The 11,140-nt window shown below is 40.7% G+C and overlaps 1 protein-coding gene across 2 annotated transcripts; it reads left to right on the top strand.

The window, feature by feature from the left end:
* Nucleotides 1-248: 248 nt before the first annotated feature.
* Nucleotides 249-10,519, top strand: PSMB2 (proteasome subunit beta 2). Of its 2 annotated transcripts, XM_026043431.1 has the most exons (7): nt 249-386; nt 1,585-1,707; nt 2,215-2,285; nt 5,274-5,436; nt 6,957-7,006; nt 7,959-8,074; nt 8,713-10,519. In XM_026043431.1, the coding sequence occupies exons 1-6, from the start codon at nt 296-298 to the stop codon at nt 8,064-8,066; spliced, it is 606 nt and encodes a 201-aa protein (XP_025899216.1). In that variant the 5' UTR covers nt 249-295; the 3' UTR covers nt 8,067-8,074; nt 8,713-10,519. The 2 variants fall into 2 exon arrangements, with proteins under 2 accessions (XP_025899216.1, XP_025899215.1); XM_026043430.1 differs by lacking the exon at nt 8,713-10,519 and having other exon boundaries at nt 7,959-8,200.
* Nucleotides 10,520-11,140: the final 621 nt, after the last annotated feature.

The raw sequence follows: 11,140 nt of genomic DNA, 5'->3' as shown, positions 1-11,140 counted from the left end.
CCCCCACGGCACCGCCGGGAGCCGGCCGGGCCCAGAGCGCTATAAAAAGGCGGGAAGCGGGGCCGAGCCGCCTCACGGTAACGGTAACGGTAACGGTAACGGTAACGGTAACGGTAACGGTAACGGTAACGGTAACGGTAACGGTAACGGTAACGGTAACGGTAACGGTCACTCCCGCCTCAGCAGCTCTCGCGAGAGCAGCGCCTGGCGGCGTCATCGCGGCGCGCCCCGCGCATGCGCGCGCGGCGGCGGTTCGCTGTGTCACGCACGGGCAGGCCCGGCGGCGCGGCCCGCCATGGAGTATCTCATCGGCATCCAGGGCCCCGACTACGTCCTGGTGGCCGCCGACTCGGTGGCGGCCACCAGCATCCTGCAGATGAAGCACGGTGAGGGGCGCGGCGGGCGGGGGGCCGCAGCGGGAGCCTGCGGCGCGGTCGCCCCTTCGCGGTTCGCCCCCACCGGGGCCCTGAGATCTATTTTCGTGAGGGAAAAGGGGCTTCTCCTGCTTTCAGATTAATCAAAAATCAGTTTTTTTCTACATTCCGTGGCAATGCTGTGGACTAGAAGCTTTGTATATATGATACAGCATTATGTAAGGTAAAATGACCTTTCAGATTTTAACACAGTGTGTCTAGCTGCTCTTCTCTTCTTAAAATACACTGCACTCTTGCTAACTTTCCACAAAACCGTTAATGTTACAGCAGTGCTACTCCCTGAGTAATGCATTTTTTTTTCAAGTCTGCCCCAATCAATGGGAGTCTTGTTAGAAAAATGACTGTGAAACCCTTCAGCATATCCACAATGCGTATGTGACCTCTTTGGGCAAAATATTCTGCAAAATAATAGGACTGCTGTAAAACGATTTGTTGAATATCTTTCAGGAAAATATAGTTTATTTGTCTTTATTTTGAAGAATAATCAAGGAAAACCTTTGGGTGTTTGAAGAGAATATAGGTATTACTGATGTTTACTCCCAGCTATAAGTAGGATGCAAAAACGGATCAGGCTCAACAGAAATGGAGAACTGTCCAGATGTTGATTTTTTTATACACTTTTCAGATGTTTTAACTCTTTAAATCCCATCAAAGGATTGTGAAATGCCATAGAGCTTGCAAGGAAGGTTATTCAGCAGCATTTAGTAGATGGAAGTGAGGTTCACATGTGGAGATTTAGCATTTGTCATCTAGACCTGACTTCAGTTTTGAGGAGCAGTCTTCCTTTTCACCAAACCTGTTTGAATTCTTGTTTATGTGTCTCACCTGAGCAATAGTTGGCTGTAACTGGTTAAGATTCATCTCTTAGAATGGTTGTCTCTGAAATGTTTGTTGTCATGTCAGTATAGACAAAATCATGTATTCCTGGAATTCCTCTTTTCTTGAGAAAAGCCCTCAACATATTTCGTCTTTGCTTTTCTTTGAAAAGAGAAGCTCTGGAAGATGTTTTGGGTGTAATTCCATGATGCAACAGGTCTCTTCAATTATTTTAATATTTCCACAAGAAGTTGTAATGTGTTAATGGTATTGGTGAAATAATTTGTTCTTTTCATAATTGTAACTTTTGATCTTCTTTTTTTCCTTTACGCAGACCATGACAAGATGTTTAAAATGAGTGAAAAGATCTTACTCCTGTGTGTTGGGGAGGCTGGAGACACTGTACAGTTTGCAGAATACATCCAAAAGAACGTTCAACTCTACAAAATGAGGAATGGTGAGTGAAGAATGAGAAGTGTAAATGAGTGTTTGGAGATGCAGAATTAGTGTAATTTACAATTGTATGTTAGCAGAAACCGCTTTGTTTTTTTAAAGCGTATCTAGTTTTAAGAATTTCTGCATTTTAGGTTGTGAAGGAAAGGTGTTAAGGAAGGCAGGATAACCTTGTGTAATATGAATGAACAATATGATAATAGGTAATATATCCATTGCATAACAACTGGTGCCAGTGTTTCCTCACACTTGCATGGAAAATTCAGGCTACAGGTGTAGTATTTTACTGTTACTGTCCATTTTAATGGTCTGTATAGACATGAGCTACCTGATTTTTGAGTGCCATTTTCATGTGCGTTATTATAACTGTAATTTCTGAAATAAATGTGAATTAGACTAAATACCATGCTGTCATTAATATATTGTTGTTTCAAAACAGGAATGGCACGTTGAAGTGAAACATGCCTGTAGACTTGCACTCTGACCAAATGTATATGCGTTTCTTCACCAGGTTATGAATTATCTCCTACTGCTGCTGCAAACTTTACACGCAGAAACCTAGCTGATTATCTACGGAGTCGAGTGAGTAGCATCTGAAAGAATTTGACATTTTGAAGCATCTGCCTTTCCAATTTTCCAGTTCTTTAATAGTATGATTTTCTTTTTGTTTGTTTGTTTTTAACAAATAAGGGCAGTTAGCCTAAAGCTCTCTGCAGTTTTGTCTGTAAAAAAACCCTTTAAAAATGACTTGTCAATTTTGTTTTGTTTATTTTACTTGATCAGCTATACTGAGGTCTGACTATTTCTTCAGGTGGCTTCTTTGATGCTCTAAGTGTTACTTATATTTCTGTCTTATTTCAAACAAAGCAGATGCAGTGCAAAGGGAGAGGAGAGTAGAGCTCTTTGGTGCTGCAGGAGCAGTCGTGCTGGGTGCCCATGCGGTGCCTGGGTGGCCCTCAGCTGCCTGGCAGCGACACCTTCTCCTGTAACCCCCCCGTGTGCCATAGGTGAAGCTGACTTGGCTCTGCCCACTTGTGCACAGTCAGGCAGTCATTATGTAAGACTGAAAATCCCACTAACGAGGGTCATAATCAATAACAAGCTCTTTTGCAAACCTGGCTGGCAGGATGTGACATGATGGGGCACTGTCGTTTTCCTCTATGTGCCATGTCCCTCGAGCCCGGATCTTCTCTGGCACCTCCCCTGCTTCCTGAGCCCATGCTTGTCTTCCAGCTCACCTGCTCCAGATGGGCAGCACAGTGGGGAGGACACTGGCAAAGGCAGATGTGTTTATTTACCGGAGACAAAATGTTGTGCTGTTGCAGATGGCAATGCCTAGAGCAAATGGTGCACTTTGACACTACTGTCACACTAGAGCGATCCCTGTACTGCAGGGAGAACTCTTTCTTTTTTTCTTTTTCCTTTTTGTTTCCCCTCCTGCTCCTTTAAAGATAACTTCATGATTTGTGTGCAGCATTTTGAATTTGATGCCATGAACTAACTTTATTTAAATTGCATATCGTATTCCAGGAGCCTGTTAATTATGTGCCTGATAATAGAACAGCAAGGTGATAATCTCTGCTAGGAGGAGGAAATAGTTTAGAAGTAGAGAATTTGATGGGGAAAAGATGCTTAGCTTGTTGGTATATTGACATTTTACCATGTAAAACTCTTATTCTGTTATGGAGGGCTTAGGAAAATCTGGGAGAGACTGGTACTGAAATAAGATGATTTGGGACACTAAAAAGCTCTGAAATAAGATGATTTGGGGCACTAAACAGCTGTCACAGCTCAGCCCAGAAGAGAGCTTGTTCTTTACTATTAACCACTGTCTGGCTTCTGGGTTGAGTGTATCATGGCATCCGTGTTTCTCTGATAGGACTACCTAAAAAATTAGTCTTGGAAAAATACAATCATGTTCTAGAGTACAGAAAGGGGGCCTTACAACTTACATGGCTCCCAGGACAGTTTCAATAGTTAAATGGTTATGTTAAACATGCAAGGTCAGGAAGGAGCAGCTGTACTATAAGAAGTGAATTAAATGGTGCTATGTTATTTTAGGAGTGACTTGATGAGCTTGTAAGTGTATCCCTCAGTTTCTTGTGGTGCAAAGCATAAAGTGTAGTGACCTTGGGCTTGTAACTTTGAACTCGTTGCATTACCATGCTCTTTTTCGATGAGTAAGTAGGCAGTGTGTGTTTTTAAAAGTTTTTTTTTTTTCTATCTTGCATTTCTGTCCAGTGTTTAAAAAAAGTCTGTATTGGTTTCCACTTTTGTTGCAATTGAGGCTAACCTGGAAACTGCTTTGGTGCCAGCTGGCTTCTGTGTGAGGTGGTGATGCTGCACTTGCACAGCTACCTTCTTCAGCCCCCCAGCCGGCTCCCCTGCCAGTTGTGCAAGCGCCGGGCTCGGTGCACATACTGCATTAAGTTGCAGCACATTATTGGGGTGCTTGGAGGGAACCAAAATAACTGCTTCTTCCCCCAAAGCCGCTATCGTGCAGCTTCTTGTTGTGATGCTATGTTTAATTATAGGTGACAGGGTCTGGCCCCAATCCAAAGGTTGTCAGTTCTCTCTGCCTGTCCACGCCTGGCAGGATGCTTCCTCACGCCCACCTCTCCCCCTTGCTGTGACTTTGGCTTCCGCCAGATGTCACACCGCTGCTTGTCACCGCCCAGCCTCCCGTTGCTGATCTGGGTGTTTTAGTGTATTTATCACAGCTCTTCTCCTCAGCTGTAAATTCTGCAGAACTTCACACATCTCTTAATCACTGGAGTTATTTTAAATCAAACAGCATGAAGTGTAAAGCTGCTTTGGATGAGAAATATTGCCTACAACACTGAGGTTAAATTAGCAAAAAGATGCTGTTTTGAATTTCTCCTGAAGTGTTAGCCTGCCAACTTCTTTGGTAGATCTTTGAGATCATAGCACTCTTTAAAAGAGCTTTAAACCCTTGGTCTGGGTTTACTTAAAATCCAAAGCTGCATCTTAAATGGAGGGCTGTGCATTTATTAAGTATAGGTAATACTAAGCTAACATTTGCATCCTCATCGACTCTGGGGTTGGTAGGTCAGTGCGTGACAGTTTGGGTCATGTTGAGTAAACAAGACTGAAAGGATTGAAGTGTAAAGAAGATCCCAAGTCCCAGCATAGAGGAGTTAGTCCTGTATTAAGTTGCAGTGAAAATTTTTGAAAAATATTGCCGTATCTAAGTAGTTGTCTGTTTTGAATGGAAATAAACAGATTTCCTAACTTTTCCTTACTCATATGATCATGTTAGCCCAATATTAAAAACTAAAGGTGGTTCGTGCAATGAGTCTAGCTGCCAATTAAAAAGACAGCATAATGTTACAATTGTTCACACTGTATGTAAGTGTTTTTATTTGTTAAAATGGTCTATAGTTGCCTGCAATGCAACTGAGGCAACAGCAAAGTTAAAGTTTTCTGTAAAATGTTTTTATTATGCTCATAAATATATAAATCAGCTCTGTTGATATTGTGTGCATAACAGGGAATTAAGATTGAAGGGTTTGGGTGTGGCTGTCCTAACGAACGTGGTTCTCTTTGCAGACCCCTTACCATGTCAACCTGCTCTTGGCCGGCTACGATGACCATGAAGGTCCTACCCTTTATTACATGGATTATCTTGCGGCTCTGGCGAAAGCTCCTTTTGCAGCACATGGATACGGTGCATTCCTTACCCTCACCATCCTGGACCGCTATTACAAGCCAGGTAAGCAAAGCCTGTGGAGAGGAAAGGATTTCTCCTCCTGATTGGTAAATTAAAGGGTTAAAAATTGGAGTTTGATGTTTGAGCCAGCCAGTCCAGTACAATTACTGCAGTATTACAGACTTGAACTTTTTGCTAGGCTAAAAATGTAACTTTAAAAATTGCCTTCTGTTTTTGCTGTAATTGGTAATGTGAAACTAGACAACCTTTTAAAGTGTTTTCTCATTTAAAGCACAACAGACTAAAGTTTCATTTATTCTAAAACATGGCTAGGCTTCCTTGGGCTATTAGCTGCTAGTTTGTGTTTAATAAAGAGCAGTTTGATACCTTTATGTTCTTCTTTGCTTGTCTTTTGGTTGTGCAACATACATTTTTCCAAAGTATCAATCTTCAGTGTAGTCTCAGATTTGTATCTTGGACTGACTTGATTTTTGTTATATTAGAGAAAAAAACAAAGTGAAAGTATGTTCTTTCCTAGCAAGATTATCTTGGTCCTCTGAAATGTGACTGAGATTCGTTGATTTGTTTTAGTTTTATGCACATGGTAACTGTTCATCATAATTTGTCTATGTGCCAAAACCTGTCTAAAGTCTTATCTTTTGAAGCATAATTCAGTTCTTATATTGTCAAAGAATAACATCCATATACACAGATGAGAAAATGTACAAAGATGGGGATATGGTTCATCTGTCATCTTTGCATTTAGCCATGAAACTAGCTCACTCCTTGTGTGTGGAGCTGGTAGCATAGCTATTCAGTTAGTAATACTTTTTCTCCTGCAACAAATCCAGCCCTAAGCTGGCAGTTTTATTCTAATGGGAGTTCTGCCTAAACAATGAGTGCAGGTGTAGAACCAAAAAAAAAAAAAAAAAGCCAAAAACAAAACCTCTAGAAACAACTTGCATGTGATCCACAGACCTTCGTGCTTTTTTGTGTGTTTCCCTCCCTCCCCCCCCAATTTCTCATGTCCTTTGAAAATGATGCTGCTCTGTTTTCCTTATCCTTTGTGAAAGGAGAAAATTAATGAATTGCAATATGTTGTCATGGCTTGCCATCTCTTTAGAGTGCCGGGTTTTATCCTAATGTGTGAGAATAGCAGGGGCATCACACACGTGCCTTTCCCATTATTAAAGCTAATACCCAGCAGGGAATGTAGCACTAAAACCAATCTCCGCCTCCTCTCACTGACTTGCAGCCGGCTGTGGACAGATGGAGCTGATTTAAAACTGTAATAAACTCGAGGAGAGAGAGAGACGGCTGGACTTCTCCGGAGCCCAGGCCCTGGCTATGGGAGGCGAAATTCCGTCATGCTTCCCATTCAGTGTAACAAATCGATTCTCAATGGCTTGTTGCAGCGGGAGCGCTTCAGCGCAGGGCATCCTCAGTACATCTGGAAAGTGTTTTCTGTGAGCTGAGAAGGAGAGGTTTTGGTGCTCAGCTGAGGAGTTGTTTAAATTTAATAAAGTTTCTGTTGGGAGAGATGGCCTCTAATTAAAGCAACCTGGGGATGTTTTCTTTTTCAGGTATGACACGTGAGGAAGCTATAGAGCTCCTAAAGAAATGTCTAGAGGAGGTGAGTTGCCAAACTTAAGCCTGTGTGATCTTGAGAAAGGAATGTTTGTTTGCATTCATTTGCTGGTATTTTTCCTGTTCCTCCTGTTGCATTTTTCCTTGCTTTTGCCAGAAGGGGTAATAAATACACATTGACCAGATGTGGAGTAGCTACTGAGGAAAAGGATTTGTGGGCACTTGCGTTGTCTTAGTATGGTTCATGTCCTCCAGAATGTAAACTTTAAGCTTAATTGCTTTTCTTTACTTCTGCTTCTTCCAAGCTTAGCATAATATTGATACAGACAGCCTTTGACTTTTCCTTTTATGTTGTTTCTGAACATAATGCAAGTATCCTTCTTTTGTTTGGATTACATGAAAATAACCAGTCCATACTTTTAAGCACATTTCTCTTCCAGCTTATGAGGAATATCTGAGATAAAAATTTGATCTTAGGAAGCTGATCCACTTTAGCATAAATATATCCTCTCAGACTGCAAGCCTTTCATTGTAGAGGGGAAAAAAAAAATCTTGTCTGTCTTCAAGAGACAGAACTGAATCAAAAATGATAGGAAACAACTAGGAAAATCTTGGGAATAGTATTAATGAGAAATTCTATTTGACATCTTTTTGAAATACACACTTTGTGATCGAAACTGTAGCCACTCTCACCTTCCTGATCCTTAAATGCCTTCCATGTTAGCAGGATTGGTGTATTTTGCACCTCTAGCCTAGTCAGGCTGGTCTAACAAGGACAATCTTATAACACAAAAAAAACCCCACCTTCTTGTACTGTTAGATTCCTAAGCAGTAAAAAGCACTAGCTTTTGTGACCTGAGATACTAGGAACAGCCAGGATGAAAAGTTATAAGGCAGAATTTTCTTGATGTGCACTAGCACATCCCTTAAATTGTGCTTTTATTTAAGCATTAAATGTATCTAAATGTATCTCATCTCTATTGTCTTTTGTTGAACAGCTTCAGAAACGCTTCATCCTGAATCTGCCTTCTTTCAATGTCCGGTTCATTGACAAAGATGGCATCCATGAAGTGGACAATATACCCCTTCCAAAAGTGGTATCCTAACCCCTAAGGTCTTTCTTCCATGATCTGTTTTTTTTCTTTTCTTTCCCTGTTCACTTTCAGATTTTTCTATTCATTCGAGGCACACAAGTCATGTACTGGGATATCGAATAAAGATTGACATTTATATAGCCAGTCTTATCTTTTTATTCCACTGATCCCTCCCCAAAGTATTTAAGTAAATCATTCACAATGAGCATGAAACTTGATGCATTGTTGATGGCTGCACATTCAGGTTGCATATTCTTTCTCTACTATGCTGCGACATTGTGTAAAGTTTATTTTCCTCATTAAAATCTTTCTGCCTAAAGCTCCCTTATATATGGGGAAACTGATACTGTGTTTTCTAGATGATGCGATGTTACCCACTTTCACAATTCTGTATTAAAGTACAACAAACAGGACAGAAATATTTCATAGTAAAAGTACCAGCATCTGTTGAATACTTCCAAATATATCCACCATTTGCTTTATAGAAACCTAGTTTCCAATCTGAAAATGAAGATGGTTGTGTATGATTTTATGTAGACAATTTGTGCTGCATGTTTCAATATCTAAGGTCTCATGATTGGGAAAGGTGAGTAACTGAGACAAGCTGTCCTGGCTTGTCGAGGCTTTTTTGATCTTTCCCTGTATTCTTATTTTACAGGGTGTGTGAACTGGATTAAGAGATTGAGACTTGCTCAGTGTCACCAAAGAAACTTGTCTCCAGTGCTTTAACCGATCCTGCTCCTTAAGACTGCCCTTAAATCTAATTTTGAACTCAAGCTCCATCAGGCTTTGTAGTTTTTAATTCTTTCCAGAGTGAATTTAATTATCAGCTGTTTTTATTGTAGTCATGGCTGCAATGGCTTTTATTTAAAACCAGTGACATATAACATTTTACTAAAATGGATCATCTTTGAAAAACTCTTTCAACTCTTCAACTATAAGAGAGGAAATCCCAAGTATTTCTTCTTGGCAGGCCTCATTTAACATAAGTAAAATCTTAAGAATCTCCTAGTTCTTCTGTAATTGAAATCTCACCCTTTCATGTTGCATTAATGTATTTTTTTGTTTAGTTTGATATGCAGCATCTCTAATTTATTTTACCACTGATCTTGAATGTTTTTGCAGGTTTCTTGTCTCTCTTTTCAAAGTCATTGCAGAGTGACTAAGTTGATGTGATATTTTTGTCACTGCATATCAAAGCAGAAATGTCGTCTTATTGGAGATACTCTTTGTTCCACAGACCCCAGAACTGGGATGTGCTGCTATTAGATCATGTTAGTTTGGCAGAGGAGCTGTCTGGAGTTTTTATTGACAGCAATTTGCATGCAGGTGATTAATAAACATAAAATGGATATTCTATTGCAAACACCCGTGTTGGATTCAGGTTGGAGTGGAACATATGTTCTGCCCGAGGGCAAGAGCCAGGCTCCGAATCTGCCATTGACTGAAAGATGGAAGGGGTTGCATGAGAAACCAACAGAGCAGCAACGTCTAGAAATGAATAAATACGGACGCTTATTGTGAAGCAGAACAAAAGAACTGGTCCAAAACATCAGGATGTTCTTTCTAAGTAGTTTGTCTTTGGGGGACTTTTTCTACTATTTACACTTTTTACAGAGAGAAATAATATTCTCAGTGCAACTTTGTGCATTGTTTTAAAGATCCATAGTACTGACGTTGAGATTCACAGAAACTTAAATTGTGATTTCCTAAGTGTAGTATATGATCTGTTTGATAAGTGCTTGAGATTTCCTATTTCGGGTCCTTGGGGGGAAGAGGAACCTCTTATTTACAGTAACTGCTTTAGTTTTAGCCTTGAAGCATTTGGAAGCTGTGTTTTACCTAGAATCCAAGAATACCTTTTAAAAGCATTCCTTTCCAAAAACATCTACCTTCTCTTCTCTGTAAGCATAATTCCTGCAAAGAATAGTTCTGTCTAATACTACTTTTGGATCTTCACGTATCTACTTTAAAAGAGCATGCTTTAACAAAGGTAAAGTATTTGTGGTTATTGTTTCATCCACAGTGAGCTATGCTGCTTTGCTCTGGCTGGTAATGCTGACCATATGTTTTACTACCAAAGCCTCAGGGCCTAAAGAGTTAACAAGGCACTTTTTCTCCTTTCAGGTTTCCTGTTTAAAGATGGTCTTTTCCTGAGCGCTGCGCGTGTGTAACAGATCGTTGCACCAGCTCATCTCCTCGAGCTCAGGGGTTGCTGTAAGATCGGTTTACAAGGGAACAGAGCCCGTGAGCCTTAGGCCATGTCGACATTAGGAGCTTTGCTGAAAGAAGCATCTCACATAGGTGCAGCCCTCGGAGGCCTGGCCTAAACTACAAGAAGTGGCTTATGCCGCTTGCACAAGCACTGGGCTTGTGTTGGTAAACCTTAGAAATGCCTTTATACAGGGAGAAGCTCTTTCCTTGGTGTTGACTTATCTTTTTGTGCAAGAAAAGCTACATTTCCTTGTGTAACTTTATGCCTATTAGAAGCATAATAACACAGAAGGTTGTCAGTGTCTGTGGTCAGCTGCCTGGTGTAACTGCACACAGTGACAACGTGTAACGTAGTGGGGTGTCCTGCAGCCTTAAAAATGACAAGGGTGGCTAGAAACCTCCCTGGGTAGTAGAGCTTTGTGGACATGGGATCGCAGTGACAGTTGAACATGGGCAGCAGCTCAAGATAAAAAAAGACTTTAACAAAAGTTGAAATATGAATTAGCTGCTGTGTAAACTGCACGTTGGTGGTTTGCCCTGTTAAGGGATTGGTTCTGGAGGAAAAGGCTTTTGTTTTCCAAAATTAATGAAAGATTATTGAAATGAAAGATGGAAGAAAATTAATGAAATTAATTTCAGTAATGAAACTAATGAAAGACAATTAATGAAAGACGAAAACACCTCCCTCTCCTGCTGTACTCGGCTGTTGCATAGGGCTGCTCATGAGGAGAGCACCCCGGCTCATTCAGCAATGCCTGTGCTTTCCTAGAAATTTACTGCCTGTGTAGCACAGTACACATTGCCTGTATGTAAAGAGAATACGTTTATCCTGCTCATAAAAACAGATTTATCCTTCAATCCTTTTAAAATTC

The sequence above is a fragment of the Nothoprocta perdicaria genome, unplaced genomic scaffold (genome assembly GCF_003342845.1).
Source record: "Nothoprocta perdicaria isolate Ctin4 unplaced genomic scaffold, notPer1 scaffold_33, whole genome shotgun sequence".
Lineage (NCBI taxonomy): Eukaryota > Metazoa > Chordata > Aves > Tinamiformes > Tinamidae > Nothoprocta > Nothoprocta perdicaria.
This window is presented reverse-complemented; position numbering and strand designations above follow the sequence as displayed.

Coding starts and splice junctions, on each gene's coding strand:
- PSMB2 (XM_026043431.1), top strand. CDS start 296: ATGGAGTATCTCATCGGCATCCAGGGCCCCGACTACGTCCTGGTGGCC. Junction 1,708..2,214: donor ACTCTACAAAATGAGGAATG/GTGAGTGAAGAA, acceptor TTTCTTCACCAG/GTTATGAATTATCTCCTACT. Junction 2,286..5,273: donor CTGATTATCTACGGAGTCGA/GTGAGTAGCATC, acceptor TTCTCTTTGCAG/ACCCCTTACCATGTCAACCT.